Here is a 24,576-nt window from a genome sequence, read left to right on the forward strand (position 1 = left end):
GAAGCGGAACACAAACCTAGGGAAATTATTTCCAAATCCCATGCTGTTAATGAAACCACATTTGTGAGATATGTTCTATCAGTTTAATAGCTGGAATTACAAGAGTTTCTAGAGTTTATAAGCTCCCCTATCTCCATAATGAGCCAAAGAGATAGAACTCAAACCCAGGCAGTTAATATTTCAGAATTTGTACTGGAATATTATATCCATAGTTCTCTATACATTGCCTATCTCAGAACAGTCACTCAATTAATAATTGCTATCTTGCTTATTAGGAAATCCTTTCCCACAGGCTATTGAATGGCCTGTACTAAGAGTTTGGTGAATGATTGCTGAGTAAGTAACTAACCAGAACATATTAAAAACTGATTTCTGCCGGTGCTGCGGCTCACTAGGCTAATCCTCTGCCTTGCGGCGCCGGCACACCGGGTTCTAGTCCCGGTCGGGGTGCCGGATTCTGTCCCAGTTGCCCCTCTTCCAGGCCAGCTCTCTGCTGTGGCCAGGGAGTGCAGTGGAGGATGGCCCAAGTGCTTGGGCCCTGCACCCCATGGGAGACCAGGAGAAGTACCTGGCTCCTGCCTTCGGATCAGCACGGTGCACTGGCCGCAGCGTGCCGGCCACGGCGGCCATTGGAGGGTAAACCAACGGCAAAGGAAGACCTTTCTCTCTGTCTCTCTCTGTCACTGTCCACTCTGCCTGTCAAAAAAATAAAATTAAATTAAATTTAAAAAACCTGATTCTCTGTTTAATTTGCTCTTCATTTTATAACCTGTTTCCCCCATTTTCCCATCATCAAGGCGTTTTCTCTGTGTGAAAAGCTCTGACTTGTTTTCATATGACAGTAATCTAGAAAGACAGTTAAGACAGTGTAATGTTCCTACTCACAACTAATGTTTCAACATGGAAATTAAATATACATGAGACAGTGGGAAAGACTAAACAGGCAGATAATGAATGAGTACATTTAACAAGCAGCAAGTGTGATGGGCAAGGTGCCAAGTGCTCTGTGTCCATCTTCTCACTTGAACTCATGACAGCTTATGGGGAAACTCTAAAATCTGTATTTCACAGTTAAGAAAGTTGAAGCCCAGAGACCTCGCTAACTTGAGTAAATTTACAGTTATAAGTAATACATGCAGAACTCATATTTGAGCACAAATTTGACTCCAAGACCCATTACTTAAACACTGTGTCATTTTGTCTCCCTAAAATTTCATAAGCAGTTCCTATTTCAAATGTTTTCAAACTAGCTGTAAGTGTGATGCTAATACAATGCAGATGTAATGGGCCATGGACTTTATATTGCCTTTATAGTTGCCCCACCGAATAGACAACTGGAAGAAGTGAAATCTTAACTCCTTTAGGTTAGAATGTCTTTTTTCCAGATAGTTTTGTTTTGCTACTGACTTTGTTTCTCTTTCTGTTCATTTCCTCCCTAGGCAAACACATAAACAAAACCAAAAAGCTTCTATTGCTTTTTGTGCCCACTGATTGGAGAATACTTTAGAAATTATTTGTCTAGCAGGGTATACCTACATTGCTATGACCGTTAAGTACTGCTTCTATGTTGAAGAATTTCTTGCCTACCTCCATGTGACATACATGTGCATCACATGGAATTTTTGACAGTAGGAAAAATTTCATGGAATTTCTTTATATGACATAACTAGTCATTTTTTAAAACAAGTAACAATTCTAATATTAAGGAAGATTATGCAAATTTTCTTATATGTTCTATAGCATGATTATTACCATATTTGTGTTCAAATAACTTGTCTATTAAAAATAAATTGTAGGGATAGACATTTGATCTAGCACTTAAGATATTACCTAGGACACCTATATCCCATATCAGAATGCCTGGGTTTTTGTCTGAGCTCCTCCTCTGTTTTTAGCTTCCTGCTAGTGAAACACTGAGAGGCAGCTGGTGATGGCTCAAGTACTTTGATCCTGCCATCCACATGGGAAACTCACTGGCTTTGAATTTCCAGCTCCTGGTTATGGTCTCAGTCCAGTCCTGACTATTGCAGGCATTTGAAGAGTAAAACAGGGACTGGGAGCATTCTCTCTCTTTCTCTACCTCTCAAATGAATATAATTAATTAAGGGATAAAAATCATCAAGTGTGGAAATTCATAATCAAGGAAAAATATTTGCAATTTGCATCACAGATGAAACTTAATATGGCTAATTAGAGGAAGCTTCTAAAAATGGAGAATAAAAATATTCCAATTCCACTAAAGCAAACAATATAAGCAGATTGTTTATGGTGAAATAGTCCTTCTTAGTGTTATGAAAAGTTGCTCAACTTTGTTCAAAATAAGAGAAATGCAAATTAAAGCCTATTACACTGACAAAACTTACTGACCTGCTACATTTACAAAAATTCCCAAGTTTGTCAAAATACTCTATTAGTGAAGCTCAGGGAATCGGGCACTTTCACACATTGCTGGTACAAATGCAAAATGGTGCAAACACTGTCGGGGACTTTTGCAGTATCTAGAACATTACATGTACCATTATTCTTTGATCAAATGATCCTATTTCCATGAGTCTATTCCAGGGACACGAAGGGAAACATATGAAAAAACTACCTATGTGACTATATACTGTCAAACCACTTTACTAACAAAAATGTAGAATAATTCTGGATAAATTTTAGTATACCCATACAACAAGGGATTATACAACTATAAAAATGAAATAATATATATTATTGGATGATTGTCTAGGATATATTATTAAATGGAAATGCAAGAATAATAATCTTGTTTATAGTGTGCTCCCATTTATTTAAGTAATTGTAATAGAATTATAGATACCTACTTACTTATATTAAAACCAAAACAGTACAAAAACCTCTCATACTGTAGTATGCACATACATGCTTGCCTACACACATATACACATCAAATTGTGAGAAAAAATACCTAAGGGAGAAGGGAAAGTAGAAAGAGAAGGAAGGAGAGGTACAGAGAAGGGAGCAAAGAAAAAGAAATTTGACTTCTTAGAATTTTGAATATCACAGTTTGGAATCATTTAAATATATTTTTAAATATTTATCTATTTATTTTGAAAATAAGAGTTATAGAGAGAGTGGGAGCAAGAGAGTGAGAGATCTTCCATCCACTGGCTCACTCCTCAGCTCCACTTGCAATCCAGCTCCCCACTAATGGCTTGGACAAAGCATTGGAAGATGACTCAAGTGCTTGGACCCCTGTGACCAATATGGGAGACCCAGATGAAGCTCCTGGCTCCTGACTTGGGCTTGGCCCAGTCCTAATCTTTGCAGCTATGTGGGGAGTGAACCAGAGGATGGCAGATCTCTCTTTCTCTCCTGCCTTTCAAATAAAAATAAATAAATAAATCTCACAGACACACAAAAAAGAATGAGAGAGTGAGACAGAGAGAGAGAGAGAGAGAGAAAGCAAGAAAGCCCATCTCTTACTACCCAAATGCTCACAATGGTAGCAACTGGGGCAGGCTAAATCTAGGAGCCAGGAATTTAATTGAGGTTTCCAAAGTGAGTTGCAGGAACTCAGTTACTTGAGAATTCACCACTGGAAGAATTCTGGAATTCTGTACTGGAAGAGAGCAGGAGCCCAAGCCGAGAGTCAGACCCATGTACTACATTGTAGGACTCAGATGTTTTAACTGCTAGATTAAAGGCTTCCTATGCAATACAGTCTTAAAACATTTTTATTAATCATGTTTTTAAAAAAGATTTATTTATTTATTTATTTATTTGAAAGGCAGAGAGAGAGAGGGAGAGAGAGAGAGAATCTTCCATCATCTAGTTCACTCCCCACATGGCCACAACGGCCAGAACTGTGCCAATCCAGAGCCAAGGAACCAGGAGCTTCTTCCGGGTCTCCCACGTGGTTGCAGGGGCCCAAGGACTTGGGCCTTCTTCCACTGCTTTCCAGGCAAAAGCAGAGAGCTGGATTGAAAATAAAGCAGCCTGGAATTGAACTGGTGCCCAAATGGGATGCTGGTACTGCAGGTGGTGGCTTTACCCACTATGTCATAGTGCCAGCCCCACTAATCAGGTTTTTAATGACAGTCTTGATGTAATTATAACCAGGCTATTGTGTATGCTTTGTGTGATACAAAAAATAAGGAACTAGCATTTCTGGCACAAGAGAATGGAAGCACATCTGTACTATCAATAAATGTAAGCACAAATTCCACAATCCTGATTTCAAATGAGAAGTTCCATTAGGAACTCATAATATTTTCATCTTTTTTTTTATTTGACAGGTAGAGTTAGACAGTGAGAGAGAGAGACAGAGAGAAAGGTCTTCCCTCCGCCAGTTCACCTCCCAAATTGCCCCCATGACTGGCGCACTGCACCGATCCGAAGCCAGGAACCAAATGCCCCCTTCTGGTCTCCCACATGGGTGCAGGAGCCCAAGGACCTGGGCAATCCTCCACTTCCCTCCTGGGCCACAGCAGAGAGCTGCACTGGAAGAGGAGCAGCCGGGACTAGCACCTGGCACCCATATGGGACACCAGCGCCTCAAGGCAGAGGATCAACCAAGTGAGCCACGGCGCTGGCCCCAGTATTTTCATCTTTTGAGATACATACTCTAGTGACAGTGAGCTTGGATAAAGTCCAGATACTGTTTTCTAAATACCATTTGCTATAAAAAGGAGTACCCGGGATCCTTTGAGAAATGATTGAATCTAGGGCAGCAACTAAGAAAGTTCAAGTTGAATCTGAAATATCTTCTAGTGCCAGATAGCAAAGGCACATTAAAAAAATGCTGGAGTTTGTTAAAAAGATACAGAACTCAGGTTCTAGAGACTCCTTTTTATGAAACCTGGGTAAATACCAAGTATAAAAATCAAGAGTGAGGGGCCGATGTTATGGTGTACTGGGCTAAACCTCTGCCTGCAGTGCTGGAAACCCATGTGGATACCAGTTCATGTCCCCACTGCTCTTCTTCCTATCCAGCTCTCTGCTAATGGCTTGGGAAAGCAGCTGAAGATGACTCAAGTGCTTGGGCCACTGCACCCATGCAGGAGAATCTCCTGGCTCCTGGCTTCGGATAGGTCTAGCTCTGTTCAATGTAGCCATTTGGGGAGTGAACCAGCAGATGGAAGACTTCTCTCCCTCTCTCTGTAACTGCCTCTCATATAAATAAATAAATCTTTTTAAAAAATCAAGAATGATTGTTGTATTTTAGAACCCACTGGGTAAAATAAAATCAACATATTCATATTGAAATATATATATATATGTATACACACATACATACATACATATATACTTACACACATACATATATAAATTAGGTGAGGGAGAAGTTCTTCCACACAATAGAGTACCAGTAAATAAAATTAGAACACAAGATGGAATTAGAAAAACCACAGATTGACAACTATTTATTTTTTTAAAGATTGATTTATTTATTTAAAGGCAGAATTACAGACAGAGGTAGAAACAGAGAGAAAAGTCTTCCATTGACTGGTTCAACCCCCAAATGGCTGCAACAGCCAGAGCTGGGCTGATCCAAAGCCAAGAGCCAGTAGCTTCTTCTGGGTCTCCCATGAGGGTTCAGGAGTGTAAACGCTTGTGCCGTCTTCCACTGCTTTTCCAGCCCATTACCAGAGAGCTGGACGAGAAGTGGAGCACCCTTGTGGATGCCAGTGCAACAAGCGGAAGCTTAACCTACTAAGCCGGAGCTTCAGACTAGACAACTGTTGATACAGGCAAGGCTCAGCAAAGAAGTTAAAATTAGTCAGCGGCATTTTGTTGAATTCTAGAGAATATGCATACTTTCAGTGGGACTCCCTAAAAGATAGTTATTAAGAGAAAAGTAGCCACTTTACACTGAGGAAACATGAAAATATAGCACATTAACCAAGTGATCAAGATTGATACCACCAAAGATGGGGAAAATCATGTTCCTTTCGATATGAAAAAAATACCTGAATTTTGTGTTACTTTTTCCGAGCATGCATGACTTTCATATAATTGTGAGGAAATGTTATAAAAACAAATTGAGAGACCAGATAGTAATATTTTGCTCCTACTTTTCAAAAACACAAAAGGTATATATGTCAAAGCAGGACTGAAATTTGTTCTAACTTAATGGAGTTTTTTTTTTTAATGACTATTTGATGCCACATGTAATTTAGCATTTTCTTTTGCTAGGAGCAACATTATTCTAATTATTGGGGGAATTTAAACAAGGTTGGTATATTAGTATCATTGCAATGTTAATTGCTGGTTTTGATTATCATATTTTGGCCATGTAAGAAAATATCCTATGCCCTGAAGTGTTTAGTGAAAAAGGAACATCATATCTGCAAGTTACTTTCATGTGGTTCTGGGGGAAATTTATATATATTAAGAAGAAAATATATAGTATCATACATATCTTCTTTTATTCTCATATATATCCATATATATATTTCTCATATATGCGTGCATATAAAGAGAAAAGTAATAAAGTGCCAGCATAGTGATAGTACAAACTGCCAACCAGTAGTTTTTTAAAGATTTATTTATTTATTTGAAAGTCAGAGTAACAGAGAGTGGAGGGAGACAGAGAGAGAGAGAGAGAGAGAGAGATCTCATCTACTGATTTACTCACCAGATGGCCACAATGGCTGGGACTGGGCTAAATGGAACACAGGAACCAGGAGTTTCATCCAGGTTTCCCACGTGGGTGGCAGGCGCCCAAGTACTTGGGGCATCTTTTTTTTTTTTAAGATTTATTTTATTTATTTGAAAGACAGAGAGACAGAGAGAGAGGTCTTCCATCCGCTTGTTCTCTCTCCAGATAGCCACAACAGCTGGAGCTGTTCTGATCTGAAACCAGGAGCCAGGAGCTTCTTCCAGGTCTCCCATGTGGGTGCATGGGCCCAAGGACTTGGGACATCTTCTACTGCTTTCCCAGGACATACCAGAGAGCTGTATGAGAAGTGGAGCAGCTGGGACTAGAACTGGTGCCCATATGGGATGCCGGTGCTTCAGGCCAGGGCTTTAGCCCACTGCACCAGTGCCTGCCCCCAGGGCATCTTCCATTACTTTTCACAGGCCATTAGCAGGAAGCTGGATGGAAGTGGAGCAGCTGGGATAGGAACTGACCCCCATATAGGATGCTGGCATCACAGATGTCAGTTTTAACTACTACACTACAGTGGTGGCCCCAACAATGTTTTCTTTTCTTTTTTTCATTTTTAGCTTTTTTTAGTTTTTGAGATAACGTATTTTTAATTTATATTACTGGGCTTAATGCCCCACCAAACAAAAAGTTTAACGAGTAAAAAGTAAATCAAATAGATCCTAGTTTATCAGGAATCTGGTAAGGGCTATGAACAATAATTGAAAGAAAGGACGATCATTTCACCCATATATAGTACATTTTACTGTAATCATAGATCATTAATCTATAGTAATATAAGATTCTTAATCATTGTCAACTGACAGTATTGACATTATCATGCTAGCAACTAACATTTGGAAATATGTGTGAAAGGTATACAGGAATTCATTGATTTTTTTTCTTTTTGCAACTTTTCTGTAGATCTGAATTGTGTGAAAGTAAGTTATTGTTTAAACATATATATCCCTTAATTTTAACCACTATTACCAACCCAAGAGCAATTAGTACTCTGAGTGTCCAGCTTCTAGCCTATGTATGCTATGTTAAATTAAATGTATTTAAGTTCTTTTGGAACAATGGCTGACCGCATGTATTGGAGTAGGTATGTGCAAAAAGAACCTGAAATACCCATAACCTGTCACAGCAGAAGTCTATAACACCATCAGAGACCACTGAGATTATATCAAAAGATACAATTGCCAGTGTAAATAGTAACGCATTTGGAATGAGTTAAGAAAATTTGAACTTTAGTAAGAATGATTACTGCAAATCAGTGAGTTATATAAAATATTTTATATGCTTATAATCTGTTAAAAATCTTTGGAAGATATGAGGATAGCAAAGTCATGACCTTGAGAAAATTCTAAGAGTACAAGGAAAGAATGTAACATTTAATCTGCCCTTTTTGTACAAATTGAACTTCATGGTAATCAAATATTTGATTATAGGAAGTTTCTCTTCACAGAAATATTCTAATAAATAAATGAATATGGAATTATATAACTAGACAATAACCATTTGGCATTTGTTACTGAATTAATGGATCTGAGCCCTAATTATCTATGTTGGCAACATCCACAAAGAATAGTCAGTGGAACATTATGTGCCTCCAGATGAAGCTGTAACATTCTCTCTGAAGTAGCATTGGCAAAAACAAAAACGACAACAACAACAAAAAGCTTTAATCCAGATCTAACTGCTAATTACACAAATTACAAAGGGCAGAAGGACATTTCAAACCACATCACAAGGATGCAAAGGGAAAAGAACAGACTGGAAAACTTGCAAGACAAAAATCCCCACTAAACTCATGCTTTTTGAACAACAGCAACAAAAATACAAGTAAAAGCATGAAACAGAGGGATAGAATACAGAGATTAAAAGAAATGTAAAAGACTATAAATTAGATGCAACATATGGAGAATTGCTTGTAGCCTGATTTTGCAAGCAGAGATTATCAGGAACATCTGAAAATGAATTGGATATTTGTTGATATTAATGAATTAGTTAATTTATTATTAGGTAAAATAATCAGATTGCAAAAAATTGCTCTTTCTAGAAACATGTATTGAAATATTTAAAAGTGATAAGTTGAATAGGTTTACTTTGACATAATTAGGGCAAAGAAAGGGAAATATAAAAGCGATGCAAGCAAAGATGAAGTGAATTTACCGATGAGAATGAAAATGTGTGAAATATAAAGGAGTTTATTTTGTCGTTATTTCTATTTTTATATCAGTATTAAAATCTCTATAGTAAATAATGAAAGTTTTAAATCATAAATAAAATGGTGTAGAAGACAGAGGAGGAAGGAAGAAAGGATGATATTTTACTAACAAGTATTTCAGGTACTTTTTGATATGCTATTAATTTTAGTTCTTGCATCAGTTAAGTGAGGTTGTTGTGCTTTACCTGAGACTGCAGTGTTTCAGTGATGTGCTCAAGATCTCACTAATAGTACTTGGTAGAACTGGAATAAATACCTCCTGGCCTCTGTTTCTCCATATGTCTTACTCCAAATTATGCCATATTGTATTCTACCATATTGTTATAATAGTTACATCTTCCTGTTGAATTGATCCATTAATCTATTACATAGTGCCTTTCTTTGTCTCTTTTAACAGTTTTTGTGTTAAAGTCTATTTTGACTGATATTAGGATGGCTACACCAGCTCTTTTTTGGTTTCTGTTAGCACAGAATATCTTTTTCATCCTTTCACTTTCAGTCTGCGTGCATCTTTGTTGGTGAGATGTGTTTCTTGTAGGCAGCAAATAGATGGGTTTTGTTTTTTTAATCCATTCATCCAGTCTATGTCTTTTAACTGGAGAATTGAGACCATTTACATTCAAGGTGACTATTGATAAGTAACAACTTGGCCTTGCCATTTTCTTGTAAATGTTCCTATTTTTTACTTTAGATTTCCTTTTTCCTTTTACTGGGAGATTTTCTGCCCTTACCTTCTTTTGAATTGATGAAAATGTTTCTGTGTTTCTGTGTGCAGCACATCTATAATATCTTTTGCAATTCTTGATGGATGGTGACAAATTCTTTCAATTTCTGTTTGTTATGGAAAGTTTTTGTTTCAACTTCATTCACAAATGAGAGCTTTGCAGGGTAAAGTATTCTGGGTTGACAGTTTTTTTTCTCTTAAGACTTGGAATATATCTCATCACTCTCTCCTAGCCTGTAGAGTTTCTGATGAGAAATCTGCTATGAGTCTCATTGGTGTTCCTCTGAATGTAATCTGGCATTTCTCTTGTGCACATTTTAGAATCTTTTCTTTATGCTTTACTGTGGAGAATTTTACTACAATGTGTCATGGTAAAGAGCTTTTCTGATCATGTCTATTGGGAGTTATGTGTGATTCCTATACTTGGATGTCCCTTGCTTTCTCCATATTGGTGAAATTTTCTATTATTTCATTAAAAAGGTCTTCTAATCCTTTCTCTCTTTCCATGATTTCAGGAACTCCTAGAGACTATATATTGGGTCATTTGATAGTATCTTGTAGATCTCCATCTGTGTTTTTGTAGTTTTCTAATTTCTTCTTCTTGTTTTTGGTCTGACTATAAAATTTCAAGAGATTTATCTTCTAGTTCAGATATTTTTTCTTCTGCCTCACCTATTTTGCTGTCAAGACTTTCAACTGCATTTTTTATATTTAATCTATTGAATTCTTCATTTCTAGTATTTCATTCTGATTTCTCTTTCACATCTCAATTTCATGGGACAATTTTTCACTCATATCATGTATGCTTTTCTTTAGTTCATGAATTTGCTTATGATTGCTTCTAAGTAATCCAGTGATTAGTTTTCTGAATTCTGCTTCTGGCATTTCTTCAATCTCTTCATCTTTACCTTCTAATATTTATTTGTTTAGTGTTCTTTTGGGGGGGTTCATAATGTCTTCTTTATTCTTATTTATGTTTTTGCTTTGTTTTTCAGCATTTGTGTAGTTTTTTTAATTGTCTGGTTGCTTTTATCTTTTGGCTGTGTCTTTATAGCTTAGTGGGATGTCTGTACTTTCAGTGAATACCAAGAGATGTGTGCTGGGTGTGGCAGGGTGCTCTGTTCAGTATTCCAGGGTGGAGCAAGTATCCAAAGTAAGACTCCTGTTGGGCTTGATAGCTCTCTTCTGGTTATCTGGATGGAGGAGATTGTCACCTCTGCTGCTGTGACCCTCCATTCTCACAGCTGCAGGACAACCCTATGGTAGTCCCCAGTGTGCTCAGCCCTCATTCACACTGCTTAATGAACTGCATGTTTAATCTGTGGAGTCCTTCCTGTGAGCACGGTTCCCTCTGTTAGGAGATCTGTAGGTAACCGAGGAGCTCAGGGGTTGTGGGGAAGCGTTCTGTAGTTGTCAAGGGCCTAGCCACATTTTGTCTCCTCTTATGCAATCCCTGTTTTATCAGACTCAGCTCCCAGGATGGGTCTTTCTCTCTGGTTAGGTCTGTAGATTGTATTGGGGGTACGCAGATCTCACACCCACTGGAGCTCTGCTTACTTCTTGATGATAATGGACAGGTAGGAGATTCCCATAGGTTGGGCTGCCCCTCCCCTCCCATTGCTGGGCAATGGCGCAGTACAGCCAGGAGGAAGGGATTCTCCTGAATTGTGGCCCTTACTAGGTGGGAGAGTGAGGTGATCCCCACTATTGTTGGGCATGTACATGGGAGGTGGGGGCTGCAGCCAGCTGCCTGTGTTAAAAAAAATGGTGTGACCCTTCTTTTGGCTGGCTGCAGGTCTCTGCTGTAGCAGAGTTGGTGGAGGGGAGGGGGGTACACCATCTCCTTATTTATTTATTTATTTATTTTTCTTCCCACCTCTGCTGTCCAAAGGGGGTTCACGTGGAACTTCAAAAGCAGCTTGCCATATTTTCCCTGCTGCTGTTATCTACAGCGCTGTAGACCCATGGATTCCCCTCTCACCTAGTCTGCTGGGGCCAGTGTTCTCCCCCTATAATTTTATCTTAAACTCAATAAACTCACCAAACTCATATTAATTTAATATTTGTATTTGAATTCTCTTGATTTTTATATATGGTAAAATAATCATGTGATGATGACAGTTTGGTTTCTTCCTTTCCATTAAGTAATGACTGACATGAATTAGCAAGATTAAACACCCCATTTGAAAAGGAGAATAATGAGAGGTTCATAAAAATTACTAGCTATAAAAATTCTGAAATATTGCTGGGCCAGTATCATGAGGTCTTCTTACCTGAGGGCTGGGGGAGTGGGACCTGGATTCACTGAGAGTTTCCATCTGTTGTTTTCTGTAGCTCTTGGCTTTGGCCTCTAGAAGTTTCTTCTCTTTGTTAAGCTCTTTGGCCACTTTTGAAGACGATGTGGAATAGCTTCCATTGAGCAATGTTCTTAGCTTTCTTCCTTATGGTAGAAAAATGGGGACCCTGCCCTTTTGCTCTGGCCGATGCTTTTGCAATTAAGTTGTCTCAACTCATTTATAGATTATGTTATAGATTCTGATTATTTTCCCATTCTTGTACCAAATACCATATTGAGAATTCTTTCCAAGCCATGCCTCTCTTTCTAAATTTAATTCTGGGTATTTACGTGTTCTGAAACAAAATTTTGAATACACACAGTCTGTATTTTCAGAGGACTTAATAAAGAGTTTTATAACCACATCTTTGATTTCTTCTTTAGCCTGAAGGCCTTATCTTTCTGTTAGGGCCATGTATTGAATATTTGTATAAGGATTTATATTAATTTAAAGATATTTAGCTGTCTGGAAAAGCTGAAAATGATATACTCAGACTCTCAACACTTTCTCTAAGTTTTGCTTGCAAACTGGCCAGTTATTTCTGAGCTCATATATTTCTTAAGGTAACTTTTATGTAGCTAAAAGTAAATACGTAATGTTTACAATATTTTTCCTGGAGATCTCCTTACTTAATTTAAAAGTTTATTAGGTACACTTTTTGTCTCCCTAGTTACCATGGCTGACAATTTTACTAAGTATTTGAATACCACATAATCTTCCTCTCCATTTATTTCCAGTCTCCCCAGATAATTGCCTCATCATTTTACAGCTTTTACCTGTCACTCTGTACCAAAGTCAGTGGCATATATTTTAGGCTTTTAGTAAGCAACACTCTCCAGGGGATCAATTTCTGCCTCAGCTACAGATGCACAACAATTTACTTCAAAACTCAGTGATTTCACATGGCAAATATTTATTTCTCCTTCTTTGGGGTTCAGCTAGCTGATTTATGCTGGTTCCTGGCCAACTGGCTCCACAGATCCCCCCTGGTCTTCCTCATGTGTCTGAGGGGTGGTGGAGTTGGCTGTCACATGATACAGCTGGGCTTGTTCCAAGTGTTTCTTCTCCTCTTTCTGAGGCCAGTGGAGTAACATAGACATGAGCTTCTTTTGACAATGGCAGAAATGCATGATAGCAAATAGAAGCATGCATGGCCTGTGGAGACCTAGGTTTGTAAGTGGTATGTGCTAACTTCTGCTGTGAACTAAAGTAAATCATGTGTGTAGGGAAATAAATTTTATCATTAAGAGAGGAACTCTAAAGTCACATGTCAAAAAAGCACAGGCACAGAGTGGTTGGAGAACAGGGCCATTAGCACCATCAGTCTCCCACACAGTAGCAGCACAGTTGTTAAAGTCAAAGGCATTAAGTCACCCAGGATATGCTGCAATGCTTAGGGCAGCTTCTTGCTTCAACTCTGTCTTTCTAGTTTGGACATAGACTTTCCTTTTGGATGGTTTCCAGTCTTTTCTCACAAGCTCCTTTCTCTGAGATTTGCATTGAGCAATATCTTATTCCCTTGTATGTAGCTTTATTGGATATTTGCAAAACAGAATTTTCAGGATTTCTAGTCTACATTACAGGTGAAAGCAATAGTGCAAAAGTTCTTAAAACTATTTAAGACACCATATAATCTGCTTGTCCAGCCCGCATGATATCCTCAATGGGCTTTTGTAGTCCATAAAAGGATTCCTATTGTGAGTGTTATTTTCATTCAACAGTATAATAATTATCCAGTTGATTGCTTAGGGTATTTGTGGACTATGTAAAAACTCCAATAACAAAAAAAATGAAGAAGTAGAAATTCATCAGAGAAGGGAATGAAGTTTTGTAATAGGATATAATGTTAAGGACAAGAGTGAATGCAGGAACCACAGACAAAGTGAACAGAGGAGACAGGAATGGACAGGAATCAGAATGATAAAAGTAGCAATGAAACAACTGAATGGCATGCATATGCACAATATGCTAAGTATACATGATCAAAAGCTGTTCAGGAACTGTGTTCTGAGACCTGAGCTAGGATTTGAGTTCTGAGACCTGAACTGACTGATTATTTTGCTGTTGATCTTTCTTCTCCAATGGAACAATCCTCCTTCTTCCTTCTTTGTCCAGCTGCCCTTAGTAAATTGCATGCTATGAAATGTGGCAGAGTAGATGAAAATCAAGAAGACTGTTTTTTTTTTTTTTAAATAATGTTCCAAAGTTAATCATCCTAAAGTAGTATAAACTGAAACTATTTAATGTCCTTGCACTCCATTTATAATCGACATTATGGAAAGTATATGCAAACAGTTAAACATTAGTAATAAAACCTGACAGCCACAGCACCTCATCATATGGTTTGAAAAATATAGTGTAGTGATTTTCTCCTTTCATATTTTCCATATTACACTTTAGCATTTTGACTAGTAATACATAGATTATCCATTTTTTCACTTAATGTGATATAAAGTTTTTGAGGAAATGTATACTGATAAATATTATTAAAGCAAAACAAAATTTTAAAATATTCCTTCTACTTGCTGAAGTATTAGCCACCCCCAGTTCTCACTAATTACTATGGAACAGTAAAGGCTGATGGAAAGAGCTTTTAACTATGAGCTTCCGTTTGTTTCTTTAATCACTAACTAAAGTTCAACATGCAGGTTGTTATCAAATCTAATTTAATGATATTTTGTATGAGATTTATGTATTCCCAAAACTCATTTTTGTGAACTGGGAGGATTAAAATAATTTATTCCAAAGTTTAAGTTTTTATAAGAAACATTTGTTATAAAACTTGATAACCATCCTGCATACTTTCTTCTGATATGACTTTTAAAATTATGTAAAACAATGTTGTCTATGAATCATTCATATGGTTTTTAGTTAGGCCCAAAGATATTTCATGATTCACCACATATGCATTGTTTTCCATTCTTTATTTTTAATCTGATGAACACTTGTTTGGGTGCTTATTTCAGGAAATCAGAAATGTGCTAGTTATTGTGGAGGGAAACACAGTTTAAGACATGATCCCAGCCTTCCATGAATGCATAGTTTTATTGAGAAGATAAATCAGACCCATGTAACATAGGACTAATCTTGTGTTTTGCTGGTATCTGGCAAACAAAGCAGTTGAATTTATGGGTTAGCCACTGGGTGCTGGCTTCTCAGAGAGAGTGGGTCCAGGAAAAAATGATTACTTCCTGGATAGGTAAGCTTCTTGCTGATGGTGAACACTAAGCAAATCTGTAAACACTGGAAAAATTTTTAGGTGGGAACTATTTTCTTATTAAATTTAAGCATACTTGCTTAGGAACTTCAACATGTACCACTAGCTCTAAAGGACAAAAGAACATGTATTTTTATATTTCTAAAGAACAATTTAGGATTTACGAAGCTTGCTCATAAAATTTTAATTGATTTGTTTATCCATGCACAGAGTAAAATATTTTCAAAAGCATTTTGCATTCAATTTACATTTAAAAATTCCTTTTTCCATGTACTGATACTTGTAGTGTGTTATTTGTAGTGATCGGAAAACTCTTTTTACTAAGACCCTCTCAGTAAAGATACACGAAAAGACGTTACTTAACTTAATCTAATAAAAACAAATTGTCTGTGGTTCCTGCATTCACTCTTGTCCTTAACATTATATCCTATTACAAAACTTCATTCCCTTCTCTGATGAACTTCTACTTCTTCATTTTTTTGTTATTGGAGTTTTTACATAGTCCACAAATACCCTAAGCAATCAACTGGATAATTATTATACTGTTGAATGAAAATAACACTCACAATAGGAATCCTTTTATGGACTACAAAAGCCCATTGAGGATATCATGCGGGCTGGACAAGCAGATTATATGGTGTCTTAAATAGTTTTAAGAACTTTTGCACTATTGCTTTCACCTGTAATGTAGACTAGAAATCCTGAAAATTCTGTTTTGCAAATATCCAATAAAGCTACATACAAGGGAATAAGATATTGCTCAATGCAAATCTCAGAGAAAGGAGCTTGTGAGAAAAGACTGGAAACCATCCAAAAGGAAAGTCTATGTCCAAACTAGAAAGACAGAGTTGAAGCAAGAAGCTGCCCTAAGCATTGCAGCATATCCTGGGTGACTTAATGCCTTTGACTTTAACAACTGTGCTGCTACTGTGTGGGAGACTGATGGTGCTAATGGCCCTGTTCTCCAACCACTCTGTGCCTGTGCTTTTTTGACATGTGACTTTAGAGTTCCTCTCTTAATGATAAAATTTATTTCCCTACACACATGATTTACTTTAGTTCACAGCAGAAGTTAGCACATACCACTTACAAACCTAGGTCTCCACAGGCCATGCATGCTTCTATTTGCTATCATGCATTTCTGCCATTGTCAAAAGAAGCTCATGTCTATGTTACTCCACTGGCCTCAGAAAGAGGAGAAGAAACACTTGGAACAAGCCCAGCTGTATCATGTGACAGCCAACTCCACCACCCCTCAGACACATGAGGAAGACCAGGGGGGATCTGTGGGAATGGAATGGGAGAGGGAGCGGGAGATGGGAGGGTTGCGGGTGGAAGGGAAATTATGGGGGGGAAGCCATTGTAATCCATAAATTGTACTTTGGAAATTTATGTTTATTAAATAAAAGTTTAAAAAAATAAACAATTTGTCCAAAGAAAAATCTACTGTTTTAATCTATTATCTTAAAACTTCTATAGTCAACAATTTGCAGAAATAACAACATTTTTATAAAGGGAAACTATTCTACTCCCATCTTTTCATCAATACTAAAATGTTTGGTCTTAACAGAGCTTTGTCCATTCAGAAAAATAAAATTTAATGAGCCCGACCTTTCATATGTAAAATACTTTCTATCTCCTCTGAACCTGTTTTTAGCTCTTTATATTGCTTTGTTCCTCAGCTATTGCTCACTAAATTCCTACTTCCAGTTGGAGTTAAACATCATAGATGTACCATTCCTCCTCTCTGTATTTTCTCACAGCAGTGGTGTCTATAATTTTATTGAATATCCCAGTAAGCAACTATTTCTGATTTTTCTGAATAACTTGTTGATCAGACCCAACTCTAAACTTTACTATTATTGTTCTGGGCCACACTGCCTCAATCCACCAATTATAGTTGTCCCCATGATCAATTTCTTCACCTCAATTCTTACCTACATTTGAACCCATAGCAAGGCAATTCTGAGAGCCGAATTCTTCCTCATTATTTTGATGATATTAATAATGTGGAATTAATTATCCAACCTTTTTATATATGATCTAGGAAATAAAAGTTTCTGAGACAAATCTCTGTACCATCAATTTCCTGTTATGTTCCTCTGTCCATGCTGACAACCAAGCAAATATTTTTACCTATCTCCTCCATTCAAGTAGTTCTATTTACCTTTTTTCTCCACATATATCACATATGTAGGAATGATTTGAATGCAGTCTGTAAGCTTTAGTAATTGCATCTAACATTTGCACAGGGTTTTATGGTTTCTCTGTATTAACTACTAATTTGTTTGACACAAGAGGCTTTACGATTCTGATCATCTCCATTTTGCAGTTGGACTAAATGAAATTCATAGGATAAGTAACATTTCAAAATCTTACAGGTTGAAACAGATGGTGAAGTGGTATATATGTTCATAGGTGCTTTATTCTGAAAATGTCTTCACTAAAGTTTGCCTTTAAAACTAAAGGTATATTTAAAATGTAAGAATACTTTTCATTATACTTTCTGTATATCAAATGAGATTAAATCTCAACAGATGGAAAAGGCTTTCCACTTATATTAATTGGGTTATATGAAGTCCAATTGTAGTGCTTTGCTTTCTGACACTAGGAACGAAGTTCAGGAGTTCAGAATAGTTGCAAAGTTTTATAAACACTCTAACTAAAATTTATTTGCTGCATATTCATGTAGACCCAATTAATATTAAGCTACTCAACTACTTTTGGGTTCTTACTACCACTTGCAGAAATGCTCATCAAATATTTCACCATTTTTTACCCATTGCTTTTGATATTGTATTTGTTAGTTACATACTACTTTGAATATATTGTAATACTTTATTTGTATTTGGTGTTGTATATTAGATTTATTTTTTGAATTATAAAAGCTTAATATCAGATATGATGAATTTTTCAAGACATAATTCTAATATTTGTCACTAAATATAATTTAAGCAAATCTTGTGTTTCTCAGATCAAAGTCTTAAAATATATATTTGAGAGAGACACACACACACACCCCCCAAAACAGAGGGAGATCAGCCAGCCACTGCTACCCTCCCTTAATATCTGCAGTAGCTGGGACTGGGTCTGGCTGAATTCAGGAGCTCAGAAATCAATCTGGGTTTCTCACAAGGGTATCAGGAATTCAAATACTTGAGCCATCACCTGCTGCCTCCCAGGGTGCATATCAGCATGAAGCTGGAAAGCAGAGCTGTGACTCTAACCCATGTGCTCTGATATGGGATGTGGGCATCCCACATGGTGTGTTAACCACTGCAGCAAATGTCTGCCCCAGAACAAGATATTCTAAAAAGACATTTATTATTACAAGTACAAATTTAGCATGGAATATTAAAAGGATATGGGAATGCCACAACTTGAAATTAAAACGCCCTGAAATCCCTCCACTAAAATAAAATTATGTTAAATTTTGCCTTATTCACCTTTGTTTTCCCCAGCATAACAAACAGTACTTTGTGCATAGTAAATCTTAACATATATTAGATCATGAGTATATAAATGATGATTATATGCCTAAGTGAATTTCTAAACAAAAATTAGATACTATTAGTAATTCTTTTTAAATTGTCCTTTTTGCACTTAAAATATCCCTAGAAATTATACATATCAGTTTTCTCATGCAATATCATTTTAATATCTGTGTCATATCTAATTTTGGGAAAATCGATTAATATATTTTGAATTATGGCATATCTGTCATCGATATTGCCTTCATTTGAACTTCCATTGTATCTCTAAAAGTCCAAAATGCCTCTCGGTTGGACAAAATAGGCCCTTTCAGGCCACTCTCCTCTTGCCCTGACCCCAAACCAATACCCACCTGAGAAATTATTTGCCATTCCCCAGAAGTGACACCAACATTTTTCACTCTGTGGGCCCCATGATACACTCTTCCTTCCATTCTTTGTCCCTTCAAATTCAACCATGGTTTCATTCCTGGATTTCCTATCCCAGTGGCCTTCAGAAATTAACATAAGTCACATAGAACAAGTCATGTAGTAAAGTTGGAGAGAACTGAAGTTTTATGTCAATTCAGAAAGAAAGGAACATTTTGATCCAAATAAGTGGTCAAGTTCTAGACAAGATCTTTTCTGTTTTCCTACTAGCAAGAAAAAGTGGCCCAAGACAACATATTCTTTTCTTCTCTTCAGGAAACAATTGCTTTTAATTCTTCTCTTCTGAGGCCCCGTGTGATTGGAGAATGGATTGGCAGAGAAGACAATGATGCTGATCCTCTTGCTGCTGAAATGCTACAGCCTCCAATTCCAAGAAGTAAAAATGACCAATGGGAAAGTGAAGACAGTGGCTCTAGCCCTGCAGGAAGGTGAGTGAGATGTTGTCTTAGATTCTATATTATCAGTTATTAAAAAGGAAAAGGAAAAATACATTAAATTGCATGATTTCAATGAAAGAATTGTTTTCACCAAACCTATGTAGAAAATAGGATATACTTAGGTTAAAAATGTATTACTTTCTTTTAAAACTAGAATGATACTAGACTTGCTATGAGGTTATGGTTTTGACGATTTTCTTCATATCTTTGATATCTTTATCGTCTTGTTACTAACACCAAATAGGGAGATAATTTCAGGAATGTTAGCTATCAGTCAATATCTGCTATAATACTGAGCATGGAGTGGCTGGCTAAGATCAGAGGAGGGTATCAGTGTCATGGCACAGTAGGTTAGGCCACCAATTGTAAGGATGCTGGCATCCTACACAGAGTGCTGATTAGAGTCCTGTCTGCTCTGCTTGTAATCCAGCTTCCTGCTGATGTCCCTGGGAAGGTGGTGGATGGGAAGTTGTTGGGGCCTGCCATCCACATAGGTGACCAGGAGAGTGTTTAGACTCCTGACTTCTGCCTGATCTAACTGTTATGGGTCATTTGGGGAGTACACCAGCAGACTGAAGATCTCTTTCTCTCTCTCTGTATCTCCCTCTCTGTCTCTATCACAATGGCTTTAAAAGAAAAACATAATTGGAGGGAGCACATCTGATGTGCTAGAACAATGTAGTCAGTCATCATGGAGAAGAAAGTTAATGGATCTGTAATAGAGAGGAGATGGAGTTAGTGTGGAATATAAAGACCAAAATAAAAATTTAAAAAAATTGTAATGTGAAACTAGTTGAATATAATTATTTAAATTTTCTTTAATTTTTATTTTGTTTAAGTAATACAAATTTTATGTATTTCATATACACAGATTTAGACACTTAGTGATATTTCCCACCATACATTCCATCCTGCCTATGTTTCCACCCTTCTTCCTCTTCCCACTCCTATTCCCACTGTTCAGTTTTACAAAGATTTATTTTCAGTTTTACTTTATACTCATAATATTAACTATACACTAACTAAAGAGTTCAACAAATAGTATAAAGAACAAAACACTGTTCCTCCACAGTAGACAAGGACTGTAACAATCACTGAATTTTAAAATGTCAACTTAATTCCTATATATTACATTTTAGGTATGCTATTAGTTACCACAGATCAGGGAAAATATATGGTGTTTGTCTGTTTGGGACTGGCTTATTTCACTAAATACATGGTTTAAATTGTATCTATTTTGTACCAATAAACAGGCTTTCACTTTTTTTTCTTTCCACTGAGTGGTATCCCATATTATATATGTACCTTAATTTCCTTATCAGTCATCAGTTTATGGACATTTGTGTCAATTCCATATCTTAGCTATTGTGAATGAGCTGCAATGAACATGGAGGTACAGATAACCCTTTCATATGATGATTTTATTTTGTTTGGGTAAATTCCCAGGATAGGTATTACTGGGTTATGTGATAGATCTAATTTAGATTTCTGAGGTATCTCCATACTGTCTTCCACAATAGCTGTACCTGTTTACATTCCCATTGAAAGTGGATTACGGTACCTTTTTCTCCTTACCAGCATTTGTTGTTTGTTGATTTCCATATGAAAGCCATTCTGACTGGATTGAGGTGAAACCTCACTGTGATTTTGATTTGCGTTTTCCTGATATCTAGTAATCCTGAGCACTTTTTCAGGTGTCTGTTGACAATTTGAATTTTCTCTTTTAAAAAATTCATAACTGGATTCTTTGCTTTGTTGTTATTGAGTTTCTTGGGCTCTTTATAGATTCTGGATATAAATCCTTTCTTAGTTGGGTAGTTTGCAAATATATTCTGCCATTCAGTCGGTTGCCTGTTCACTTTGTTGTAGATATTTTGGTAGTGCAGAAGCCTCTAAGCCTCTTGTTATTCCATTTGTCAATTTTGGCTTTGATTGCCTGTGTATCATGGTATTTTCCAATAAGTCATTGCCCATGCCAGTGTGTTGCAGAGTTTTCTCAATGTTCTCTACTAATTTGATGGTTTCAGATTGTAGATTTAGGTCTCTGATCCATTTTGATGGAGTTTTGTGTAAGATGTAAGATAGGGATCTTGTTTCATATTTCTGGACACAGAGAACCAATTTTCCCAACACCATTCGTTGAAGAGACAGTACTTTTTCCATGGATTGATTTTAGCTCCTTTGTCAAAGATTAGTTGGCTACATATTTATGGATTGATTTCTGGGTTTTCTAATTTTTTCCAATGATTAACATATCGTCTTTTTTTGCCTTTAGCAGGTTTTTTCAATTATAACTGGTCTGTAGTACATCTTGAAACTTCGTATTGTGATGCCTCCAGCTTTGTTTTTCTTGTGTAAGATTGGTTTAGCTACTTGTGGTATTTTGTGTTTCCATATGAATTTCAACCTCATTTTTTTCCTAGAACTGAGAAGAATGTCCTTGATATTTTGATTGGGATTGCATTTAATCTCTAATTTGCTTTCATTAGTATGAGCACTTTGATTATATTAATTCTTCCAATCTGTGAACATGGAAGATGTTTCCTTTTTTTGTATCTTCTTCAATTTCTTTCTATAATGTTTTATAATTTTCATCACAGAGTGTGGTGGAATGGGAAGGCCATACCAAGATGGCTGCTGGCAACAAACTGCCTGGCAACAGGCTGTGATTGGATGGCTTTGGAAACCACATGACGAGGGATCCTGCCTGGCAACAGCGCTGTGATTGGATGGCTTTGGAAACTGCCTGGAAACAGGGTGTGATGTGTTAGTGCATAGATCACCCCTTGACCAGATTGGCTGCCTTGGTTTAAGCTGCTGTAGCAACTGAAATAAATGAGTCTGCAGGCTGCTCGCCTCAGGCCTGCTTTCACCCAACTTCCGGTGTCTGTCTGGTGACTCCGTGCCTCTTGCCCTCACCATGCTCTCCTCTCAGAATGATTCCACCGCAACACAGAGATCTTTATCTCCTTGGTTAAATTTATTTCAAGATATTTAATTTTTTTGTTGCTGTTATGAATGGGATTGTTCTTACAAGTTCTTTTCCAGCCATGGCCTTTTCTATGTATACAAAGGCTATTTCTTTGTGTGTGTTAATGTTATATACTAGAATTTCACTAAACTCTGAGTTCCAATAGTCTGTGGAATCTTTTTGTTCCTGTATATATAGAAACATGTCATCCACAAATAGGGGTAGTTTGACTTCCTCCTTCACAATTTATATCTCTTGGATTTCTTTTTCTTGCCTAATGGCACTGGCTAAAACTTCCAGGACTATATCGAGTAGCAGTGGTGAAAGTAGGCATCCTTTTCTGATTTCAGATTTCAGTGGAAATCGTTCCAATTTTTCCCCATTTAATAAGAAGCTGGCTGTGGGTTTGTCATAAATTGCCTTGATTATGTTGAGAAATATGCGTTCTATCCCAATTTACTTATGATTTTTATCATGAAAAGATGTTGTATTTTATCAAATGCTCTCTCTGCATCTATTGATATAATGGTATGGTTTCTGTTCTTCAGTTTGCTAATGTGATGTATCACATATATTGATTTGGGAATGTTGATCCATTCCTTGCATATCAGGGATAAATCCTTCTTGGTTTGAGTGAATTATCTTTCTGAAGTAACGTTGGATTTGATTAGCTAATATTTTGTTGAGGATTTTGGCATCTACATTCATCAGAAAATTGGTTTATAGTTCACTTTCTCTGTTATATCTTTCTCTGATTTAGGAAAAAGATGATGGTAGCCTCATAGAAGGATTTTGGTAGGATTCCTTTCATTTTAATTATTTTTAATAGCTTGAGAAGAATTGGAATTAGTTCTTAAAAGTCTGGTAGCATTCAGCAGTGAAGCTATCCAGTCCTGGACTTTTATTTGATTTCAAGGTTCTTTATTACAGAGTCAGTCTCTGTCTTGGTTTGGTTGATTGTGTGTGTCCAGGAATCTATCAATTTCTTCTAGGTTTTCTGATTTGTTGGCATACAATTATTTGTAGTAATTCCTAATGATTCATTTTATTTCTGTGGTGTTTGTTACATTTTCTTATTGATCTCTGATTTTATTGATTTGGCTTTTCTCCCACTTTTTTTTTTTAAGTTCAGCCAATGGTATATCAATTTGGCTATTTTCTCAAAAAAAAAAAAAAAAAAAAAAACCCAGCCCTTAATTTCATCAACCCTTTTGTATTTTTTGTTTACATTTTGTTTATTTCTTCTCTAATTTGATTCATTTATTTCCTCTTACTAATTTTGAGTTTGGGTTGCTGTTTTACTAGGTCATTTGTATGCATCAATAGCTTATTTATTTAGTGCCTTCCCAATTTCTTGATTTAGGCACAAATTGCTATAAACTTCCCTGTTAACACTGCTTTTGCTGTATCCCATAATGTGGTAGAATGAGAAGGTGATGGCTGCTGGTAAGCGAGCATCAGTTACTTAGGAATGGCTTTGAAACCCACTTGGCAATGGAGCCTGACTGGCAACAGGTTGTGATTGGATGGCTTTGAAAACTACATGGCAACAGGCTGTGATTGGTTAGGGCATAAACCACCCCTTGACCGGATTGGCTGCCTTGGCTATTTAAGCTGATGTAGCAACTGAAATAAATGAGTTTGCAGGCTGCTCGCTTCTGGCCCACTTTCACCTGACTCCCGGAGTCCTGTGTGGGATCCACCATGCTCCTCCTCTCAGAACAAACCCACAGTAACATCATAGGTTCTGATATGTTGCATTGTCATCTTCATTGAATTCCAGAAATTTTTTTATTTTTCTTTTGATTTCTTTAACCCACTGTTCATTCAGGAGCATGTTGTTCAGTCTCCATGTGTATGCATATGTTCTACAGATTCTTAAGTTTTTAATTTCCAGCTTCACTCCATTGCATTCAGAAAATATTTGTGGTATGATTTTATTTTTTTTTAATTTGATAGGACTTGCTTTATGGCCTTGCATATGGTCTATCCTAGAGAAAGTTCTGTGTACTGATGAACAGAATGTGTATTCTGCTACTTTGAGATGAAAGGTTCAGTGGACATCAGTTAGGTTCATTTGGTCCATAGTGTCAATTAGCTCTGTTATTTCTTTGTTAATTTTTTGGGA

The 24,576-nt window shown here is 36.8% G+C and overlaps 1 protein-coding gene across 1 annotated transcript in view; it reads left to right on the forward strand.

The window, feature by feature from the left end:
• C6H8orf34 (chromosome 6 C8orf34 homolog) overlaps positions 1 to 24,576 on the forward strand; it is a 491,602-nt gene that overhangs the window by 154,736 nt on the left and 312,290 nt on the right. Inside the window, 1 exon segment of the mRNA XM_002710514.5 lies at positions 19,296 to 19,468. Coding sequence (XP_002710560.2) covers positions 19,296 to 19,468 — 173 coding nt within the window.

Source organism: Oryctolagus cuniculus, chromosome 6, assembly GCF_964237555.1.
Source record: "Oryctolagus cuniculus chromosome 6, mOryCun1.1, whole genome shotgun sequence".
Classification (NCBI taxonomy): domain Eukaryota; kingdom Metazoa; phylum Chordata; class Mammalia; order Lagomorpha; family Leporidae; genus Oryctolagus; species Oryctolagus cuniculus.